Source organism: Aythya marila, assembly GCF_965140915.1.
Source record: "Aythya marila genome assembly, chromosome: 13".
In the NCBI taxonomy this organism is placed as follows: Eukaryota; Metazoa; Chordata; class Aves; order Anseriformes; family Anatidae; genus Aythya; species Aythya marila.
This window is the reverse complement of record NC_139054.1, coordinates 8353585-8377791: the sequence shown is the minus strand read 5'-3', so window position 1 is coordinate 8377791 and position 24207 is coordinate 8353585. Positions and strand designations below refer to the sequence as shown.

Genomic DNA, 24207 nt, shown 5'->3' with positions numbered 1-24207 from the left:
CCAGACAAAGCGTGAACGCTGCCTGGCTGCTGCTGGAGCCTGTTGCAGGCGGTAATTACTGCCCAGCCGGCTGCTGTGACTCACCGCCGCTGCCCGAGCTCTGCACCAAGCTCTGCCAGCAGGCATACAGCAGGCGGCTGGGTGAAGGCAGCAGGGCAGACACCAGGATTTCACCTGTTACCCTCTAGCTGAGCACGTAATTTGCATGAATACACACAAAAACAGCTTAAGACCCTGTGTCATTTTTTTTTTCCACCTCTTTTCAGCGGTTTTGCTAATCCACTTGTGCCTTATGGTGGTCATGCAGTGCAGGGACTGGATCCTCAGGGCCAGAGGGCTGCTGGGGTGTTGGGTTTGATTTCATATAAGGCTTTTTCAAGGTGTTCCCTTTGTACCGATCACAGAACCACAAGGACGGTTTTCTATTCCAGCTCCTTTGGAGTACAGTGAGATATGTCTTGGGGGCTGGATGTATTCACCTGGCCGAGCCTCCTAATCCAGGGCCACTGCAGTCAGTATTACCTGCAGAGATACTTTCTTCTTTGCCAGCTTCTCCTGCCAACATAGAGATGACTCAGAGGCAAATTCTGAGGACTTTTCTCTGAAATTTCATATTTCTGCCATGCAGCTTTCAGCCATTATTTTAGTAGCACCTAAAGGCATGCTGGCAAGTAAAAAAAAAGTTATGGATTTTTTCCAAAGCAATTAGTGATTTGGGGAATGCACTGAATTATGGTTGATACAAGGAGGTGACCGTGATTTCAGGGCAGGAGAAGCATTGCTCTCTGTTCCCCAGGCATGGTACCAGACCACAAGCAATTTAGAAAAGCTTGGCCCAGGCACTGGTTATTGCTGACTTGAGGTTGAAGCTGGCTCCTGGGGGCAGCCACAGACACACCCCCACTCTTCCTGCTGCTGCCCTGGCCAGGTCTAGGGGAGCCCAAAGGACACCCCAGCCTGCTCCCAGCTCCCCAGCTCTGCAGGGCTGTCCCCAGCAATGGGCTTTATTGCTCTTTCTGGTTTTAAACACGTGCTCATCCTCAGCCCTGCGCCCAGCCACAGAGATCTGCTGTCTCTTTATAGCCCTTCATGGTCCACGCTGAAATAATCCACACCGCTCGCCTTCCTACATCCCACACACCATGCGATGCCCTCACAGGGATGGCCTCAAACTTTACCTTGGCAGGTTACCGATGTGTGTGACAGCCTCCCTCCATACAAATACACAAAAAGGTTTCCAGACAATGCTGTCCTGGAGTGAAGCTGAAAATGTCTCCATAAGGCTCAAAAGCCAGAAGGCAGCAGTGAACAAATAAACCAAACCTGTTGCTTTAAACCTGAACTGAAAGGAAAAGTGGGGGAAGCTTAACATACCATCAGGATGTATTTAGGATTTGTGGAAATAAAGCAATTTTAAACTAACACCAAACAGAAGAGTTCTTTTTAAATTCCATGGATTTCCATTTTTTTTAATCATATTCCTGCAGCACTTACAATTCAAATGCTAAAGAAATGTGCAAACTTGTGCATGAAATGGAATAAAAGACTCAAGCAGCTAACAATTAATTAAAGTGAAATGCTCTGCTTTATTCCCATTGAAGGGAGAGATAAAATGTAAAATTCAACCCAAATGGGGTTTTGTGAAAACACGTTAATATTATGTTGATCTTAATTGGCAAAACCATTTCTATATTCTTTATAATAAGTTACTTTTCACTTGACAGTTTCCTTGTAGCACGGTGACAAGTGCTTCTCCTAGATGCTGATTCCTCCATTAGGACTCCGTTAACACATGCTGGGTGCAAGGCTGTGCTCCTGTGCAGCGCACGCTGACCAAGGCTGTTAAGATCTCTGTGCAGCCCTGGGTGGGAGATGTGGCCAGGGCTGGCTCTAGGTCTGAGGAAAGCTGTGCACTGTGCCCCATCCCTGTGCACTCTCCTTCATGCCCATCACTTTTTTCCTGTGGCAGCTGAGGGTGCACACACACATCAAAGCCAGAGGAGAACTCGTGTGCATGTCCCCAGGTCATGGCGCTGCATGCAGCTGTTGCTGGAGGGAGGAGGCAGGTAACAGGCTGAGATGCTTCTGGAGAGGATCAACCTGAGGCCAGAGGAAAAGACTTCCCAGACAAGTGTATTGGCAGAGCTGTGAGTAGTGTCCAGACAGCCAGAGATTCTCCCCAGACTGCATTTGTGAAAGCTAACAAAGCTGTCTGCGAAGCGAGAACACAGCAATCTCATTAGGAGACACTTTATCAGCTTTCCTGGCAAGGGAGGACGATGGCGCCGAGCTGCGCCTCCTCCTTGCCAGAACCTGTCAGCTCCCCTGGAAACAGCACCTGGCTGCTTGGAGGAAATCCAGGTGACAGCGAGAAGCTCCATGGCACCCCCGAAAGCTACGGCCTGGAGAACACGTGGCATCCAGCACCAGGGGAGCTGGAGCAGCAGAGCTCAGAGCCCCACCACTCTGGGAGCCCGGCACAGGAGCAGAGGACTTGAAGCACTTGGATGGAGAAACTCCTCGAGGCCTCATTAGAGCATTCAGATTGGACAGGGTTGCAAAACGGTTTCTTTCTTGACTCGAAAAACAGAGATAATATTTGCCAGGCAGGAGCAGGAGCAGCAGGGGCCATCAACAGGCTCAACGGGGCTCTCCGTGCTGCTGAGGACTCACCAGGTGTCTGCAGTAGTTGCCCGCAGTCGTTAGTGTTTTGTTCTGCAGTTTATGAACTTGCTTGAGTTCATTTCGTGGGCAAAAGCTAGCAATCCAAACCCCAGCTGTCTCCCTGCCCTCAGCAGTGAGGGGCTGCTGGCTCTTCCAGTTTTGCAGAGCAGCACTTCGGCGTTTCAAAGAATTTCCTAATTCGCTCAGTCTGGAGAGGATCAAACCGCGGGCTGATGAAAGTGAGGGTGGCTCTGGCAGGGCCAGCACTCCCTCCCGGCCTCCAGCTGCCTCACCGGCCCTGCAGATGGACAAACAGACAGAGCCCTGCACAAAAAAAACCCTGCAGCCAGGGGCCCACGGGCACCTCAGTATCAGCAGCCTCTGGGTAAGCCCAGCTGCCCCAGCAGCAGGGGGAGGATGCTCTCACCTCTGCCTTGTACCACAGCAGACCCAGAGGCTGGTGTAAATATTAAAATTCTGTCCCTGTCCCTGCCTGGGCTGAGCCCTGCTCCCACCCCAGCCCACCTGCAATTCCTTTGTTCCAGTGGTGGAGGACAGGGGACGCATCTGCCAGCCTGGCTCAGTGTCCCAGGGAGTTGGGGGATGCGGATTTGGGATGCTGGGGGGCTCATCTGTGGTCTCACCCTCATCCATGGGCTGGCAGCTCTCCTTGATCTGGTGTCACTGCCTCATCCCCAGGGCTTTTCTCATCTCCTCATTCTCACTTTTCTAATATTTTCCCCAATAAGTAATCCCATGCCAAATTCTTCCTCATCCTCTTAAAATTCTGCAAGTCTCTTACTTCTTTTTTTTTTTTTTTTCCCCACTGTGAAGTGTTTCGAATCCGTCTGCATTTAGACTTCATACCTTACACCACCACTATGTTCTGATCATTTAAACATGAGCTCTTTGCATATTATGCCTGCTTGACACAAATTCTTGCATGTTCCCTAGAAAGAAAATTATCCTCCATTATCCAGTGCTTTACAATGAATAGGAACGGACATCACACCAAGAAGAGCCGCAGCAGCTCAGTTAAGGATTAGAGGTGGATAAAAGGCAATTAGCAGCCTTTTAAGTTCTGTTCCAGTATCTGCTGACGCCTTGTGGCCCGGCTTGTGCAGCCCAGATGAAACTGACAGTCTCTGGGATGGGGTGAAGGGAATTTGTCCCTGCATGCCCCATAGGTGGATGGAAAACAGAAGCTTCCTCCACCAGGCAGATGCCTGCCCTAGGTTAGTTCCACCCCCTTGGAGTTTGGGGAAGTTTGGGGAGGGAATATGTGCTGAGGCTGCTTTTGCTGCTGGGGCTGGCCCAGACACAGGTGCCAGAAGCATTGGATCTGTGAGGATCCATCTCACCTTGGATTTCCTGGCTTGGTGCTGCAGGGCTGGATGGGAAGCACACACTTGTGCCAAGCTCACCCAGGGGACATTGCTCAAACGACAGCCACAATTTGTCTCCTATCTTCTTTGTGAAAACCACAGCCGTGTGCATACCCAAAATGGGAGTCGGGAGGATTCTCCTGCTCCTGCCTGCACACCCCAGCCCCTTGCAGGCCGGAGGACACACACGGTCCCGTCCTTGCCCAGCTGTTCATCAGCAGCAGGCAAAGCTGTGGAGGTTCCAGGCACCTGCGGGAGGGGACACGAGGGTACCGCTGCATCCCCATGCTGCCATCCCAGCCCCAGGTCAGCACTACCAGAAACCTTACAGCAGGACTGGGCAGGAAAGATGCTCCCTCATTTTGTGTCCTGTGAAAGACACAGGTCAATAATGTCACAAACGGGACAATCCCTCCCTGATAGCCCCAGCACAAAGGCAGGGGAGGAGAGCAGCGGTGTGGGCTGGAGCATCCCTGCTCTCTGCTCCTGCCCTGCAGCCCTGTGCCAGGACCAGGCTGGCTGGCGGTGGGCGTCTGTGACTCATTATCCCTGCTCGCATCCTGATGACACATTTATTGCCAGCAGGACCGGCCTCCTGCCAGCCCAGCAGCCTCACGGGAGCGAGGCAGGGAAGAGGGCTGGCTCTGCCAGGGCCAGGCGTGGCTGATGAGGAGCCCTCCAGCACCGCCAGCACCCTCCCCTCCTGCAGCACCCGTCATGCCCCAGCCAGTGGGCTGGCAGTGCTGGGGCCATGGCAACAAATGCCTTTAAAATGTTCTTTATTAAGTGAGAAATCTGACTCCGCTTCCCGTGCCAAGTCCTAATACAGCGCAGACCTAAATACAGCACTAATGCAAAAGCTTAAAGGATTTCCCATAATTGAGCAAAGCTGGCAGAGGGGTGAGAGCCTGGGAGGGGGAACTGCAGCCCACCTCCCCACCCGGCATGGGCCATGCTCTGCCTGTCCCTGCTGGTCCAAATCCAGCCACAGCCCCACCCTCAGACTAGGAATTAAGAAGACTTCCAAGGCCTCATCCTGCCCAGTCCTAAACCTCAGGCTCCCACCGTCACCCTGCATCAGGGGCAGTGCCTGGCAGCTCTCTCTCTGGCTCCCTGAACTGAGGGGCCACATCTGCTCTAAAACTCTGGCTGGGCTCCCCAAGACCTGCCCCATGCCTGCCCTAGCACAGCATTTCACCCCCAGGGCTCCACAGAACCCAGCGGTGTCTCCAGGGCAGTGTCCCCACGGGGAGGGACAGCCCAGGGCATGGCGAGGTGGGTGCTGCCTCCTCTTGTTCTGCTCAGCAGCACTGCAGTGAGGGACACAGAGTAATGTGCCCAGGGCCAGCGAGGACAACTACTTTATGAGGGGTCACCCCTTGCAATTAGCTGCCCTGCTCTAGGCAGTGCTGGGCTCTTAAATTCCTCGCTCCAGGCTTTAGCATAAGCCAGACGACCCTGTTTGAACGATGCAATCAATTAAATACAGCAGCCTCTGTAGCTGCATGGAGTGGGAGTGCCCTTTGCAGCCGGGATGTGCTAACATAGCCTGGGCAGAGCTGGCCCATCCTGCCCCAAGGCTCCTGGGCATGAGCCCCAGGTCCCAAGTCTGTCATCCCTTCGCCCCTCCAAGTCCCCCAGACTGCCCCACTGAGAGCTGAAGGGAGCTGTGTCCCTTTGGCATTTGGCACAGAGGGCAGGGGATTGTTTCAGCCTGAGGTCACCAAATTCCCATTGCTGCTTCCCCTGCCCCAGTGGGGGACAAACACCGAGCCCAGCGTGGGGCTCACTGGGGCACGGTCTGGGCCTCTCGTGTCGTAACCTGCCTGACAGTTCAGCAGTGCCCTCGAGCGCTGGCGGTACGTCCCACATCTCCTCACACATCTCCTCACCACCACGTCCCTCGGGCAGGGTCACACTGCAGGGACAGAAGGACGGCGGCTGTTGTTCAGGCCTGGGTTTCTGCAGTGGAAGTCAAACAGTATTTTTCTTTGACAGGCATTTTCCAGAAGCCTCACAGAGTAGCTGTGAGTACTGTTACTGTGGCACACACACACGCATGCACCTCAAAACACCTCTCCACATCCCGGGCACCGTGGAGCTTCTGCCAGGAGCTGCTCACAAGCCAGGGCCCTTCCAGACAGCAGCCACACTGCAGGTGGGGGGGCAGAAATGGGGCTGTCAGCAGGGACACAGTGCATGCTGGAGAGCCCACACTGTCTGGAGCCGCTGCTTGTGCACAGAAGCTGCAGCAGAAACCACACCGAGATCAGCTGAATTATGGTGGCAGCCTGTTAAAGCAGAAGCTGCATCGATTATAAACACAGGCTTTGGGAACGTGATGGCCACAGAGGGGAAGAAGGCAGAAGCAGCTCCTTTGGGATGGTGCAGATAACATTTACAAGCAAATAATTTGCATGCACTGCGGAGGGAAGCAGAAATACCTCTGTGTGACCCAGGTGCAGCTCCAAAGAAATCCATGGTGCAGCATCACACCGCAGCCTCCTGCCTGGCTGTGTTGCTCCTTGCTGTGGCAGCTGCTGCACACATCCCATCGCCCTGGGCTGGATTTACACCTCCAGATCCAAGGCAAGGACAGCAGGAACAGGATAACACGCTGCTGCTGCACTGACTGGCAGAAACACCCTGAAAAAGGCAAAATGGGGAGGAAAGGGCAAAGGCATTTGCAGCAAAGGTCTTGTAGCCCAGCCAAACCAAACCCGGAGGAGTGTCTGCTCCTCCAAGCGCCTCTGCATGGCCTTTAAGCTGTGATTTTCCCCCTCCAGGCAGGTCCCTCTACCCACAGACACCACAAGACCTTTCTGGGCCCTTCACAGGTGTTGCTTTTTGGGTAGATGGGCTGCAGCTTGCTCTGAGCATGCTCCCTCCACCAGGAAGGGTTAACTGGCTGCTTTTGTTGGTGAAAATATTTTAAATCCACAACTCATAGGGGATTAGCCAAACATTTCTTTCTCCATCCTCCTTTTCCTTATAATAAATAGATCAAAGTGATCTATTTATCCAGTACTAAGTCCAGATTGGGTAAAAACTGTCTGGCTTTGGACCACAGAGGCCCATCTTAATAAGGAGCAAGCCTTGAAAAATAGATATCTTCCCTGGGTTTCCCACTGAAGTTTCAATAGCCAAAGAGCTAAATGGAGATTTTTATTAAACTTGGCTTTCCTGCACAAACATGCCCCAGCAGAGAGGAAGATAGATAGGCCAGGTGCTGCAATATTTCCAGATGACACTTGCCATAAATACAGCATCATGTACGGTGTGCTTGGGTTCTTTAATCCAACTTCATCTATAAAGCACTAGTCCTGGCTCAAGACAAGTAATTGCACCTGAGCAGTCAGGAGCACTTGGCTTGCTGGCAAAAAACACTGGCAGCTCTTCTTCTGGCCTCATTTTCCCTCACGCCCAACCTCAATCTCAGCATGGTCATACCTGAGCTGGCAGCGGTGGACAGGCTGCCTTGGGCTCGTGTCAGCTGAGAGGTGGATTCTGCCTTTCCTGAGCAGGCTTCAGCTTTGCAGCAGCGTTGCTCCATCCTGCGGGGCTGGGAGCCTGCCTGCAGCCCAGCGCTGCCCGCTGCCAGCCCAGTAAAACCCTTCCTGCTACTGCTGGTCAACAGATGAGCTTGGTACGAACTCAATTAAGAGCCATGGGTGCATCACCCTCTCTGATACACAGGGCCATAAAATTAAACCCATTAACATTTCTCAGCTCCAAAGCTTTGGGTTTCTCCAACTGACCCATGGCACAGTGTTTGCAGCAGTAAAAGTGAAGCAGAGGAAAGCAGGTAATGAAAACTGAGTAACCATTCGGGAATGGTCCCACACCATTAGTAGAACACCAAAGCATCCATTGCTTAGAAAAGTTTCAGTTTTCCCTGTTCTTTTTTGGTTTCAGAAACAATACAGACACTTAATTACGCCATCAGACTAGGCAGGAGTCATTTATAGAAAAAAAAAAAATCTAAGTGGCCTTGACACATAAATAGAGTCAATTAACCTGCAAGGAGAAGACAGGGAAACAGGCTGATGAAAAAGAAACAGTTATATAATTTTGTCCTAGACTTGGTCTGTCTTTTCTCAAAGTCAACAGCGTGTCCTACTAAAGCTGATGGGGAACAACAGTGCGTGCCTGGGAGCATTGCTCCTGCTTCTGCTCTGCACACCACCAGGCAGCTGTAGTAAACCAGGAGCCTGACATATTTATTTTAAAACTCCTATTTTTCCCTGGTATCAGATTCTTGAACACATTTAGGAACCAAGATCCTTACTATCCATGTGGCTTGCACCTTGGATGTGAAATGCAGAACAGTTCACCTGGTCTCCCACCCTGCTTTTCTGGGCTATGAGGCAGGACTCCAGGTCAGATGCTGGCTAGGCATGCACACATGTAGGCTGCCCAGGAGCTGCAAAGAACCTGCCTCGGATCTAGTTAAATCAACAAAGGAACCTGTAGCGAAAATGGCCAACAATGCCCATGCTGCAGTCCCTTTCCTCGTGTTGGCATTAAACACCTTCTGTTGCACAGGTCTTGACCTGCTTGTCATCTTGCATCACCTGTGTTGCAGCAGCCTGGGTGCCAAGGCCAAAATGCGACTCAAGACTTAAACAAAGATGAGAGCCTTCCACATCTTCAGGGGCTTCCAGGTGTCCTTTCCTGCTGCTGAGAGCCTTTCCTGCCAAAGCCATGCCGCAGGGCTTGGTGCCTCCAGCTGGACCCAACACGTGAGCGCGAAAGCAACTGGTACCACAGAAGAGCTCGCAGTGAACATCAGGAGCCCCTGCATGTCCCATCCCCTCCCTTGTGCCATCACAGACAACCCTGGCCGTTCCTTGGCCAAGGCAGATTCTGCATTGCGGTGTGGTTGAGGAAGAGGCACCTCCAATTTTTCCCATGCAGCTCCCTCTGATCGCTGTAGGAGGACGTGGCCCTGATGCTGTCATCAAGCTCACAGCGGGGACCCCAGGCACATCAGGATCAGCATCACAAGGAAAGATGATTTCTGCTTCACTTTCAGACCTGAATCCCCTGGGGCTCAGGAAAATGGAGGCTAATGCTTTTAGGGAGTAAGTGGTGACCTCAAGAGAGTTTAGGGGCAAAAGTCCCCTTACAGCAATGCTGCTGGCACACGGGTGGCAACCAAGGAGGGAAGACGCTGCTGAACGATGTTCTTATCTCTACATCTACTCAGTGCTACAGAAGGAACAAAACCTCTGTGTCTCAGCAAGAAGCACGTTTCCCATGAGGAAGATCAGACCAAGCGTCGCTGCAGTCGCCCCAGGTGCAGCGAGAGGCACATCAGCCCCGCTGGCTGCGTGCAGCCGGGGGTGCGGAGCTTGGCCAGGCAGCCCAGGGAAAGAGCCGGGCACTTGGAGGAGAATCTGGGAATCCAGGACTCTGCCAAAGGGAGATTACTGTTGTATTACTGCACTGGGACGTTCAAAACAGTATCTGACACAAATGCTGAAAGAGAAAAATTAATACACACATCACTGTGCTACAAAAGCTGCAGGCCTTTGAATTATATTCAATTTATTCTTCATGGTTATCTTCAAATGCACAGCTCTGATCTCCTCTCTAATCACATCATAGATAGGGTCAGAAAGGAAGCATGGAAAAATACAAAACAAACATAACACATCACATGTGTCTCAGAAGGTCTAAGGCACAAGAGAAACCAAAAGGCAGCATCTGGAAAGTTTTACTTTTATTTTTCTAAAATACAAATTTCTTTCTTGTGTTAGTAACTTTAATATGATAGGCCTAATGCATCCAATAAAGAGGAGGCACTGGCTACAGAATTCAAAATACTGAAAGTATTTTCTGGAAAGAAATTTATTCTGTTCTTCTACACTTTAGATATAACATTGAATCAAATTCATTAGTTATTATTTTTACATCAGAACCTTTAAAGATTGGGACTAATAAACTGGAACTTGAAAAGTTCTTAAAGTAAACTCCTATTAATGTGTAGATATGGATCCATAAAAAACATAACCAAGAATTTTATACACTTTATTAAAAGATCAAAAAATAAACAATAACAATATAGAAGTAACATACTAAAATGAGTAGCATTATGCACATTTCTAAAGCACGTACAAGCACTACAGCAATATAACGTGGCAAAAAGAAAAATAAATTCAAAGCGTACACCCTGTTGGTAGCAGTTGAGGGAATGAACTATTGTGTTATGGAACTGAAATATTGCATTAGCCTATGCCTGTCTGAATCTGATGATGTTTTAATTTCTTACAATTCCACAGGGCTAACTGTAATTGTTTGTATATATTCTAAACTATACCATTAAATTGATTCCTAATGTTTCCCTTACTTTGTTTTACCAGAAATGCCTATGAAAAGAAGAATGTGCTTCAAATATCTACTTTACACAGTACAGTATAAGTGTTTTTATATATTTAAATTAAAAAATCGACAATTTAGAACATTCTCTGTTTGATTTGATTGCCTAAAATACAATTCTCTATTAAAAAAAGAAGTGATCTGTTGTCAGGTGATATAATAAGGAGCATGGGGAGTTTAGTTTCATTTTCATGATTTAAAATATAAATATAATTGAAAGAAAGCTAATTGTAAAGAAAAAAAATCCCATAATCCAATCTAAGAATGGTCTTATCATCCCCTCATCTGCTAGGATACAAAAGCCATGGCAACAAAATCATTTGGCTTCCACCACTATCAAATAGCATCTGTGTACAGTAATAAAGAACTGGAACCTTGTAATTCGGTGTCAGGTAATTCTCTCTGTTGTGTGTTTGGAAAGAATAACTTCATTTTATTTAATAGTTGTGTTATTTTGCATGTTTAAATATCCCATTTGAGAGGCATATAGAGTTATTTTTGATGATAGAGATGTCAGTAAAGATCACTAGCAAAGATTTTAGCAGTGTTGTCATGATCATACTCATATCCCAAGGAAGTTTTACCAGCTACGATTCATTTCGCATAGTGCAAAATATGTTTCTCTCAATCTTAGAAATGAGTAAGAGCTTGATTATAAAATTGATTACAGCAAAGGGAAGCCTTAATAGCACAGTGACTAGAATTTGCTGATTATTTCATACTAAAATCTAGGTTATTGTAACGCCCACAAAGAGACATCTGATTTTTTTTTCCCACTGTTTTAAAGACACTGGGACCACATGATGCTCAGGTTCTGATTCATCAAACCACCTGTTTAAACAAACCACATGGTGAAATACAGTCTGGGTAGGGGACATTTTGTCAACGATGTCAAGAGAGCAATCTCTAAGACAGCCACCAGCAGCGGTGGCTGAAGAGCAGTTACCTGGCAGCAACACAACAGCCCCCAGCCCTGGGATGGGCAGGAAAGGCAGCCAGAGACACCGGGTGCCACCACCCACTGGCACTGTTCTGGGTGTTCAGCTCAGCAGGCTGAGCTGGGACCAGCCTTGTGGCAAAACCAGCAACCTTACCAAAGCAAATCTGAGGTTTGCATTTTGAAAATCAATCAAACAAACAAAACCCACAACTGTTTCCAACCAAAAACTAAGTGGGTCAGTACAGGCCCTCTAGCTTTTCCAAAAAACACTCAGTACTGCAGAGAGTTGCCAGTACAACCAATAGAGCTGGAGTGGGAAGGGAATCAAGAGAGCCCAGGGACCCAGGGCTGCTGGGAATTAGGAATCTGCTGGAGGGGAAGGATATTTTACACCATTCATCTTCTGTTTTCTCTGTTACGACTAACGTTTCATTAGGCAAAGCAACATGCTTAGCAGTAAACAAAAGGACAACCAGCTCCGCATATGAGAGCATCTCCTGGCTAGTAAGGGCACAGGTCTTTGCTTGGGATTCCTGACACTTGGCTGTGGGCTGCTTCGTGCTGTACAGAGGGCAGCCTGACAGCTCCAGAGAACCAGGGGCAGCCTTGTCTGGACAGGGAATGCACAGCCAGGTCCTTCTGGAAGTGCCAGTTCTCTCTGTTAAACTGTGACCGACTACAGGGAGATAAGAACCAGAGCCATGCAGCCCTCAGCCACCGGGCAGCCCCTTTCTACCCAGAAGATGCTTGAGGAGCACTGTGTTGCTGCTCAGCAGGCTGGGCGGGATGGTTGCACTCCCTTTTGATGGCAAGACAATAGGGCCTGTTAACCCCAGCCAGAAGAACCAAGCTGGCCACAGTGCCACGATTAGCATTCACTTCCCTGCCCAGCATCCATCTAACAGCTTCCTCATGGCAGGCAGCACTGTGCAGCACTGCTGTCTGACCAGGACCTTTGGCTCTCTCAGATGAACACTAAGGAAGGGGCACAGCAGGAGAAAACTATCCCAGGACAATACGAAACAGCTCCTCCACTGCTCACTGGTCACTTCAATTTGGTTAGCTTGCCCCAAAAGGTTTAGAAAAAGGAAAAAAATAAATCAGCAAAAACAAAACAACCAAAACAAACAACAAACCAGCATGTTGCACCAGTTCAAACTCCCTCTGGGATTTAAAACACTTGCTGCAATGACAGCCACCTATAAGAGATAAACACTTCCAGCTAGAAATAGGATTAGGTGCTAGGAAAAACGTGTGTATGCTGTCACTGACTTATCAGTCCTAATAGGATTCACCGAGAATACAAAGCATCAGAAACATGACCTAGGGTGTGTTTGAAAATGTAGGCTGATTAAAAAAATCTTTGCTAGTGACCTTACTAATTAATTAAGCACTGTTTCCCATTTCTCTGTGCTGCAGGTTGGAGCTGACCTGTTATCAGTCTGCTGTATAATAAGCTATGGCAAACTACAAAGCTTTTACAACAGCAAAGCAACATCATGCTTTCAGATAAGTTTTATAGCAAAAAACTCCTCCTTTTCAAAGCCTTAGTAATACCTATCTCTTTTACAAACTTTTCCTGTATTATTACAGACTTTTTATATTCAAAATAAGTTCCAAGGATTTCTTTCGTGGACTATGTACATAAGTGCAAAAAAGGTGTGTCTCACACATTCGTACACTAACTGAATCAGTTTAACTGCAGCATATTTGTATCTTCAACACTGTTACAGGGTCATTCCACAATATTTTTTCTTATGTACAGTTTTTGCTAATATAAATTAGTATTAAAATAGTTACACGTTTAATTATTTAGCCCTGATCGTAACATAATCATGTGAGTGTTCAATTTTAGGAAAACAAAACAAACCAAAATTGCAAGCAGAGCTACAGTACTGAAACGGATTAATTCTGAATTCCCACAATGCAGGTGAACGTGAAATGAAAGAAAGACCAGTCACTATGTCGTAAATACAGGCTGTCGTGTTTTCAAAGTTAAAATACTGTGGAATAACCCTTGCCACACAACAATTTCTACAAGCTATAAAACCTGACTCTAAATCCATGTGTTGTAAACTTCTTGACTGAAAAAGTGACATAAAGACACAAATTCAGCGTTCACATGGGACTTTGGGATTTTAAAAATATTCAATCATATCTTTATCTGACAGTATCGAACTGTACCTTTAACAAGCTCATACTGTTACACATCACTTTTAATTTACATGTGAAAATTTCACAAATAATGTATACAAAGGTAGCCATGTTGTAGTTTTGTTGCCATAGCAACAACAACTTAATATAATTAGTTAACAATGAATCTATCATTGTAGGAGTTACATACAAAGTTAATTTTGTTCTTAAACTGTAAACTATACAAACTAGTTATGGACTGTATTCTATACCTTACCATGCTTCAGTGTTGGTTTAGAATATAACTAAATGGGTTGAATACATGTAGTAAAAATTTTAAACTTTCTCTAACTCTCCTTCAAAATTAAATTCATTAGTTACTAAAGATATCAAAAAAGCAATAATGAAAACCTTAAAAACTAATGGTAAAGAAATGAAAATATATGACATGAATTAATGCGTTGTAGCCTAGTAACAATGTGTTGTAGCTATATTTACATTTGGATTAGGCTATCAACTATTTTTTTTTAATGTTATTACAGTCTTTAACATACAGTATATACTCTAAGGCCTTCAACAGGCACATGGTAAAATCAGGTCAATATCAAACTAAATCCATTCAACAGGAATGGGAAATTAGATTTTCCTCATAAATTTCACCTTTTTCAATTTTCATGTATGTGAAATGTACAAGGGATAAAAAAAAAAAGAGGACTCCAGTTTCTCAATCATTGTGTACTAGCATGTCCTAGAGCTACTCTACTGCGTTAGCAAGGAGTCTGCAAGGTGGAGAAGACATCTCATCAGACACACACGTCTCCTTATCCGACCCGATGCACCTTACAAGAGACACATACCCATCTCCATCGCTGCCTGTACGGTTTGCACAGCTCCAGCCGCTCGGGCGGGACTTTCGCCGTGGTCTGCAGCCGACTGCACGCTGGGAGGACCCCGCCGCAGGAATCTGGAGCTCCGCAGCCGCTGCTGGAGCCGTGGCAGGAGCACGGCGCTTGTGGTTTGCAGAGCGCGCGGCCAGCCCGCCCGCGCCACTGTTCATGAACACTCCGAGTGCAGTGCGAAATGACACGTATGGCAGAGAGGAAAAGTGCTTCAGAGTGTTCAGGAACGGGGCCGGCGCGGGCTGGCCAGGGAGGTAATGGTTTCTAGAACATCACGATGCAAAAATACAAAGTCAAAAATCATCAGCTAGAAACTTCCAACTAAAAAACACGGCTGATTGTGAAATCATGTTCCAAACTACTAAAAACACTGTATTTAACAAAAATAATCTTAATAGTTTTATGAATCCATTTTATTTTAAATCCCTCTTTTATTGTCTGCTTATGTTACAGTTTAGTAGTAGTACTTATTATTGAAACTACTAACAACCTTTTCGTGAAAATGATCAATCTCAGCTTTCATTTTCCCTCTGCATGACCCGTTTTATCCAAGTTTCAGCATTTCTTGCATATTGTTTGCATAAGGCTGAGAGAAATGGACAAAGAGAAATAACTTTGGATAAATAAAAAATATAGGTTCATGGAAAGTGGGAAGCTTATAAAAATGTCACTAAAATTATATTGATTTAAACAAACTTACATACATCTCTTGTCAAATAAAGGATGATATTCATGCTTTTATGACATTTGTTTAGAGTCACTAACTAGCTTGGTGACTTTGTAATAGTCTATTTAGGAAATTTATAGTCTGTCGACTGTTTTTTTTTTCTTTCTTGAACAAAGAAAATTAGAGCAAGTCATTGCACAACTAGTTTAAATAGTGCTACCTCAAAATGGCATTTTTTGCCGAGATTGTTTTGAATTTGGTGAAGTTTAGTGCTTCAAGCTTTTCTTTCCTTAAACTCATTTACAAATTAACTCTAAATTTGCCAGCAATATAAAAACTGTTGTGGCACCTAATATAACTACCCTGAACATCCCTCATTGGACCTCTTTAATAAAAAATAATCCTTAAACGTTTTTTTTTCAGTGCTTTAAATGTGACGTGAAAACAGCTGTATTCTAGGTTTACATTCTATGCACATCTATGCCAGATGTTTAAGTAGATAAATAAAATAGGAGGTTACATCAAAGTGTCAAGATATACAAAAATCCATTTAGCACTGAAAAAGTTCCAACCTCCTTTAACTCATAAAGCCATACAAGCTTGAATGCATCCTTTCTGGCTTAAGAAGATCAGCTCTGTTCTTTGTTGAGGCACTGGCACAGGTTGTGCAAAACCCATTTTGATACACAAATAATTTCAAACAGGAAGTACTCAAATCCACTTTTTCCACTAACAATGTTATGGTTTTGGGAAACAGAAACTCAGTGGTTAAAAGAACAGGTATGTGGTAGCCAATATAAATGAGAGTCACTAATTTCAGGCAACACCATCTTGCTTTTGAATGGTGATGACTGGGAAACATCTACAGACACAAGTGACTGTCAAAACACGAGGTTCATGATTAAGGGTTAGGGGTGTATGTTTTTTTCCCCTCTTTCAGGGTTTGGTTCAAAGCCTGCTGAAATGAATAGAAAGATCCCTTCTGGCTCAAGGCCTTTTTGAGCTGGACTCTTCAAAGATTCTTGCCATGAATAAATTGCCACAAGCAGCTGATCAGAGCCTCATCAGGGACAAACCTGTTGTGCTCCACACGGCCCTTTATCACTTGTGGTCCATGTAGGTACGTGTCTATCAATGTATCTGTGCCCCTACTGGAGGAGAGGGGGGCAAGGAAATTCTCTAACCAAGGCCAAGGAACTTGGAAAAGAAAATATAACCTGTTTGTCAGAGTTTGGCACTCTACAAGACCACGGTGAATCCAGGGAGGCAGGACACTAGGAACTTGTCTCTTGCTTGTATTTAATAATGACTGTCTTTCTCCTAGCACTTGATACGTTTATGGAGTTCGTGGATTTACAGGAGCAAATCCATTTCTTCCATAATGCCAGTGATACTACACAGCTATGACAGGGATGAATTTAGCTGCATTGTTGAACTAAAATGCATTCTGTGTAGCCAGATTGTTCAGCAAGGCAGCACGACACCAGGCTGTGCTGCCCAGCATGCTCAGCTGGAAGCTGTTTTATTCATGCGCTTGATGAGGAGGTATTGAAAACTAGCCCTTGGTTGTGACAAACGTTGGTCTTGATCAAGTTGAAGGTGCCAAAATACATCCACTGACCTGCAAGAACCCCATTAAAAAGAATGTTTATGCTTTGATTTTTTCTTCTGGTTTGTTACTGCTGTGTTTGCTTTAAAGGGCCAGAAATCTTGGGAAAAGTCACCGAATCATGAACAATGGTGATTAAAGAATTGGTGCATGCTGACAAAATTTCAAAGAGCCACAGAGGATTTCAGGTGGAAATGTTTCAGCATGCCTAGAGAAAACAAGCCCAGTCTTCATGGTATTACCCAGCTTGGGCTATGTCATGATTATGGGCCTGCTCCAGCTACATGTTTTATAGCTAACAGTTGGCATTTGTTTCTCTCCAATGCAAATGCATCTTTGCCCAACTGAAGCCATCTTACCTATCCACATGTTTCTTTTTCACTGCACCATGAAAACAGCAAGAAAGATTGTGCGCCGTTTGCAGCTGAGAATGCACTTCAACGTACAACAGAACTGCAGAAATTCCTTGATGCTTACCATAATCTGAGCAAATCTTTCTTATCCCCTTACTGAGATTGGGTTTTTGTGTTTTTCTTTTTTCTTCAGTTTCCAAAATGAGCTCACTGTATTTAAAGAAATACCCTGAACTGGACTAAAATGACAGCTGTCCTTTTATATTGTTTGTACTAAAAATTTGGAGACTCTGCTTGAAGGCAAATTTTCCATGATAAAAGGAGCATTTAACACAAGCAACTCTAGCTGACATTAACTGCAAAATCCAGAAAAGGGCAGAACATTCCTGCGTCGTGTTTTTCAAGCACATAATTCCTGTTTCCCACAATAACATTTTTAGTAAAAAACAAACAAAACCCCATAAAACCTACAGTATATGAAAACTTAAGACATAACAATAATGAAAAAATGGTATTGAGTATACTTGATAATGATGTACACTTTAAAACAAATCAATAGACTATGATGTAAACAAAACAGTAAGATAACACTTTAAAAACAAGACAAACATTTATCCATCGATAGTATACAGTAAACCAACAGTCCGCTGTGCAGATGCACTTATCAGGATGGTAGTCATAAAATGATTAAGTGTGTTAAAGTAATGTGTTATAAAAGTCTATTATAATTTTCTACTTGTATATCTCATATAACAGAGCGCTGTTTGTTAATTGTTTCTATAGTGCTTTTTTTTTCTTTTTTTTTCTTTTTTTCCTTTTTTTTTTTTTTGACATTCCCATTGATCAGTTTTTGGTTAACATGTAGGCTGCAACAGGCTTACTGTAGAGGTGGTAGAGAACGATAGAAGGGAAGAGGGAATATATACAGAAAGGCCATGCGCAGCTTCCCACCAAGAAGTCCTGGTGCTCCATAATTTTACGGTTCAGAATTTCAACATGGTCTGCTGCAGGAGAAAGAAAAAAAGAACAAAGAAAGAATGTGAAGCTAGCTATATATTTTCATCAATAAAGTCATTCTACTAAGATACATCTACACCCCCACTGCATTGCCCAACAGGTTGCTATTTGTATGTTGTGGAGAGACAATGTTTTATTCTCTCAATTTTGATGTAGGATGAAACTACTAATAACACACTTGGCATCCTCTTTAGTCTGCACTTAAGGCTTTCCATTTCCAGTGTGCTTCACACATGCTGAAAAAACAATTTATGAAATAGGGAGGTGGGAGAATAACAGCTCCATTTGTGAGACAAGAAGGCAGGTGGAGAGTGACTAATGAGAGGACCGGAGGAATCCCTGACCACTGTTGGCTCCTATGTCCTTTGAAGGCAGCCACATATATTCACATGAAAATCTAATCCTAGGGAGCCAAATATGAATCAGGCTCAGAGACAAAATATGAACATACACACCCTGTGCCCAGGTTACCCTCTTCTGTGAGCAAATCTTCTCTCCTTGGATATACTTGTGAAAATCCTCCCTGTAAAGAGCTAGGCTAGTCAGCCTGGCTACCAGGACCTTGTCAACCATGAAGAAAAAGAACAACATCTGCCAGAGCAGCAAGTATTTCTATAACAAAACTCCTACTCACAGCAGCTTTGGGAATTCACCCCTTGGCACTGAGAAATGTCAGTGAAGATCCTTATCTGGCAAAAAAAAAACTTGAGCACATGCACAACTTCACATGCTTGGGTGGCAGCATGAAACGACGTGTGCTTGGGAGATTTGCTGGCCTTTAGTTTACACATGGATATGGTAGGAAACAACACAGATATGGGATCAAAATACAAGGGCTCCTGACAGTGGGAGAAATAGCCCTTTTCTACCAGTCTATGAAGGGGGTTTACACCCTGCAGCTGTGAGGTGTTGAGAGGCCTAGAGCTTCTGGCAGACTGGTGGGTCATACACACGGTCATACACATCTGTCTGTCATTTAGGAGAGCAGTACATTGCATAATGCAGAACATTTTCAACTGACAGGGGTACCTCAGTGTTCACCCCTAGACTAACAGGGGTTGACGGCCACAGTTAGCTGGCCATTTATCCATACAACAGCTTATTTCGGTCACCAGAGGTAAGGGCCACCACCAACATGAGTAACTTCTGTCATTTGCTAAAGATATAATTAGAGAATTGCTTGCCAAATTAATTTCCAGCATTTAAGTACTTGCCTGTAAATGTGACCTATGGAAGAAATAGGTTGCCTATCTGTGCACGCTAAATGGCCTGCATTGGGAAAATCTGGTGATTTCCTGTTGAAGTGGCTGAACTACTCTTTTGCATCTTGGGGTGAAAAACACAGCAATGAACTAAAAGCCCCAAGGGATTTTCTCTTACGAACATTAGCTAATGTTTACAAATAAAAGCAATGGAAAAATGACTGCTGCTAAGGCCTTAAATCACTCAAAGTCAAAGAAAAGGACAAACAACTTTGTTATTCACATTCAGAGAAACCCAGCAGCCTAGGGAAGCCCAAGATTTCCATATAGTGTGAAAGATACTGCTTGTGGCATTCATCTTAAAAATGTACGAGGACCTCTAAAGCAAATTGTCATGGGCCAGGCCCCTACTGCAGTTAACAGTAGATCTGTGCCCATCCGGAGCCAGTCCTGCTGATGCACAGCAGCTGCTGATGACCCAGTCCTGCTTACCCCAGGAAAAGGAATATGCCACTAACAGCAAAACAGAAGTTTCCCCTTTTCAGCTGACTCATTACCAGAGCAGTCTTTACCATCCATAGCACAACCCCCTGAGGCACCTACAGGCAGCTGGGAGCTGTGCAGAGCAAGAGTAACGTGTAAACACAACTGCCAGGATCAGGGGGATGCAAGACAGGAGGCTATGAATACCATGAAACAGGTATTTTAGACACAACAAAACATGGCTTGTTGTAAACTACAAGGCTGGTCCATATCTGTGCTTCAGCTGCTGAATTTCTTGTCGACTTGGCAGAGAGCAAAGCCAGCGGGGTCCTGCAGGCTCAGTCCCTCTGCCCAAACCAGCCCCTTTTGGGGGATGCAGTGCCCTTGTACAAAGTACTCCACTGTAAAGAGAAATACCAAAAAGCAACTTACTGTTCTATCGGGAACTTCTACATCTGTGAAACAAACATGCTGCTACTCAGTTCATCTACTGATAACTGGGATATCTACAGCAAAACAAACAAAGAACACAACACATTAAAACATTGCCTTGAGAAAAGTCTCTTCATTCTGTCTTCAGTTTCACATTAGTAAGTACATCAGTGTCTTATAAAACATGATCCATTCCCAAGCTGTCTTTATTTTGCCACACATTAAGTACAACACAGTTGCATCACTATGGATGCCTCGTGGAGTGGAGGTAATTGTACTGGGATTTTAACTCCATGGACTACAAGTAAGACAAAATGCCCTGAAGCTAGCTGGCTGAAACATAAGGAGCGTAACTTTGTCCAGACTCATATAGCCACAGAGCAACACTGCACAGAAATCTCTGCTTTCTTCTCATGACTGATACAAGTATGAGTAAGACCTTCTCTGCCTGAAAATTACAACAAAGCACACAAAAAGAATAGCAATACCTACTGCAAGCAGTAAAAAACTGCTGAGGACTTATGCAGGCAAAACTTCTTCTGAAAGCTTTATGACCTTGCACTAGCAAAAGACTACAGGATACCCCCTGAGATAACGCTGGCGTTCAGCATGCCCAATAGCATCCTATTGAATAAAGTGATACCCCATTTTCTTTGCTACAGCTCTAAACCTGAGAGCAGGACAAAGAACTAAAAAAATGCTACAAGTGGTATTGGGGAGTGGTGGGGAAAGCACTTGAAATTTCTCTGGTCTAACTGGGAAAAGTTGTGGCACACCAAATTATCAGGAAGCATCACTAGGACAGATTGTGCATATACAGTTCAGGACTGGTGCGGAAGCAGCCATCACAACTCAGTATCTTCAGAGGAAAGTTTTGGAGAGAATTATGGCTTGGCAGACATGCATGAAGTCCTGTACACTTATGGCAGTGCTACAATGGCACGTACTGCACATCCAGAGTAATTTCTGTAGGGATGGGTGACATGTTACTGATGGAAATAAGCTTCAGACTTCATTGCCTCACTCCCATTTTTCATTTTTTTGGGGGGAGTGGGGAGATTGTTTTCAGAGCCCAATCTTGCACTGGGGCAGACCTCCTTGTGTTCCCACTTCCACTTTCCAGCCAGGAGAGGACATGCCAAAATACCACAGGGTAGGATGCTCGGGGTGGTATTTCTGCTTGAGACTGAAAGCAGAAGTGCTGCAGGTCTAGTGCGACAGCATCGTCGGGAGTTTTACAGCCTGTTTTTTTTTTCAGGACCCGGGGGTTTTGGAGAAGCCGGACACGCTGCCAGAGAAGCGCCCAGACCTCCGGGAGCCCACATACCCCTGAGGATCGCCCATCCCTACTCTCCGGCTGGGCTAGACACTGCAGCAGGACCAGCACCGGTGCCCCCTCACCGATCCCCAGACACACACACACGCACACACACACACGCACACGCTGCCTCTGCGCGCCCGAGCCTGCGCCGAGCCGAGCGGGACCCGGAGGCGCTCGGCACCGCGCAGGATCCGGCCCTCGCCCGGTCCTCGAGATCTGAACACGTGAAAGAAAGCCATTGAAAGGGCCAAACCTGATTGGCGGTAGCTGTTGCAGCGAAGGGGACGCTGGTGGCAGGAGTTGTTGCTGCAGACACAGTGGTGGGCGTAGCACCGTGCATCATGGGCACTTTCGGAAGGGAACCATGGAAGCGACATACGGGAGGGTGGAGCGTTTTTTTTTTTTTTTTTTATATGTAACCATGGCAACATGTGGTGGATTTGGGGGCGTGGCAGGAATCACAGCAACAAGCCATGTGACATCGTCATGAAGGACACATCGGGGCGCAGCATGCAATCACAGTGCAAAGCAAGACAGCGTTGGGAAAAAAAATAAACAAGAGAGAAGGGGAAAAGCCAATTACAATTATAATTAAGGAAAAAACCAAAACATTCTCAACACTTAGTACATTTATAAGCAGAACAATGATGTATTAGACTCCGAGGGCCAAATTTCCAAAGGGGGGGAGGGCGGGTGTGCTAGCAAAAGCCCACGTCAGCTCGCACCCGTGGGGAGTTAGACACAGCCAGTGCACGTTCCTTTGGGTGGGGACATTTTGGCAAGCGCACCCTCCCACCCGCCTTGGAAAGCTCATCCCCTTCCCTCCCCTCCCCGTCCCCGCCAGGAACCAGAGGTACATGATGCACTTTGCAGCGAGCCGCTGGCAGGGCCCATTTCACGGCTACGATCTCGCCGGGCCAGCAGCCGCAGAGCGGCTCTTCAACCGGGTTTTCTTGCCTCTCTCTAGCGGGGACGTTTCGGCACAGTACAGGGGTGAAGGCACTGCAGACGAGCGGCTAGCAGCCCGAGCTCTCTCCGCACAAATCCAGCGTGCTTCCTTTCCGCTCTAATTCTAGAGGATTTGGCAAAATTCCCTCCTTGCGAGGTAGGAGGGAATAGAAAGGGGAGGAGGCCGAGTGGGAGAAATTCACGAATGCATTCAAACGGTCACAACTCGCAGGAAGAGCATCTGAAAGGACAACGCAGCAGCAGGGAGCTCGGCAGCCTTTCGAAGCTGCACTTCCCATGGAGCGCGGAGCTGGAGGGGATGCTCTTGGGGTGCACAGAGCCACCCCCCAAACCCACGGGAGGATGGGGAGGATGCTGCCCTGGATCACTCCAACCTGCAGCCACTGATTTCTCCTCCTGGCCAGGAAAGAGCTGGGTGCAGAGCAGCAGATAGCAGTGAACTTTTTGGCACCAAAACCCTGGAGACACACCTGGCCTTCCACGGGGACACTTCAGAGGCTACTGTGGTCACCCAGGTATATCCACAGCCATAGCTTGTCTGTGTGTGCTCCCACCCAGCCCATCTCAGCACAGACATAGGATTCAGCAAAGTTCATCGGGACTGTGAGCTGGGGCCTGCAGGAGCGATGGTAGGGTTCAGCAGCGGGATAACCCTGTGCCCACAGGGCCTCCTGCCCCGCGGGATCACCCTCAGGTGGATAAAGCAGCCTGGAAGGATGGGGAGGTTCAAGAGCAGAGTGCTCAGCCATTGCTGCCAAAGCTGCTGGCTTTCAGGCTACCCCAAATGGTTCCCTGGAGGCCCTGCTCTATTCTCTTCCCAAAGCTCCTGCTCCCCTCTTTCTCACTCTGGCTGAAGCAGCTACGCTCCTGGATGGTTGCAGTCTTGCATAACCTTGACTGGAGGATGAAACCTCAGCTTTCACCCATCCTGCTGTACCCAGCAGCCGTAGAGAGAGGGGAGGGTCCCTCAAAGACCCACACAGGTTCCGAGCATATGCCGGATCCTGAGACTGTATGTTAGCAGCAGAGAGCATGTTCTCAGCCTCACTGCATCCCTGGTACCTCCTCACAGCAACTTGTACCTACACAGCTGACAATTTACTAAAGAGATGAATCTTCAGCTGGTCCACAGTTTAAGCTCTTCTTCACTCACTGTACAAGCAGCACCCTGCTCTGGTAAAGGGGCTGACCTTGGATACATTCCTTCTTAAAGCCTTTATTAAAACAGTCTCTTAAAATGTCCTCAGAAGGACGACCAAAAATCTGAATGCTAATACACCTGATACAAAAATAATAAACCAAGAGTAACCTCCCATTGATATTTCTTTTGTTGGATGACTTAAATGGGTTATAAAGACATTTAGGTTGACAGATTTTTGTCTCTGCAGCAGAACTAAATAGGGGTGGGAATGCATTGCCTTGGATTCTCATATTAGTCACACAAAACACTGCACTGCACAGAAATTAAAAGGGATACAACCATTTAAGCCTCAAAGAAGACAGCGGATAGACAGTCACACCACTCAGCCACCCAGGTTCTCACTGATGCATACTAATTTGCTGTCTCTTTCAGATTAGGAAAAGTTGAGAAGTTTGTGTAGAAAAACCTACCAACGCTTGCAGTGGGTGTCATGCACAGAACTGACCCTGCACACCATGCATTGAAGCGTGGAAAGATGAACAAAAGGGATATTTCATTAGTGAAGCTTCAGTGTTAGAAATCACTTTAACTAAAAAGCAGGTATTCTCTTT

At 46.2% G+C, this 24207-nt stretch overlaps 1 protein-coding gene across 5 annotated transcripts in view; it reads right to left on the bottom strand.

Moving 5' to 3' along the window:
• Positions 1-10066: 10066 nt before the first annotated feature.
• Positions 10067-24207, bottom strand: part of MBNL3 (muscleblind like splicing regulator 3) — a 98694-nt gene continuing 84553 nt past the window's right edge. For 4 of the 5 annotated variants that reach the window (XM_082770685.1, XM_082770687.1, XM_082770686.1 and 1 more), the window contains 3 exons: positions 21740-21834; positions 20166-20239; positions 10067-18035 (listed from right to left, as the gene is read on the bottom strand). In XM_082770685.1, the coding sequence (XP_082626811.1) occupies positions 20183-20239; positions 21740-21834 (152 nt within the window). In that variant the 3' untranslated portion in view covers positions 10067-18035; positions 20166-20182. The remainder of the gene's footprint in view (positions 18036-20165; positions 20240-21739; positions 21835-24207) is intronic. The other variant, XR_014318396.1, reaches the window with a different exon arrangement.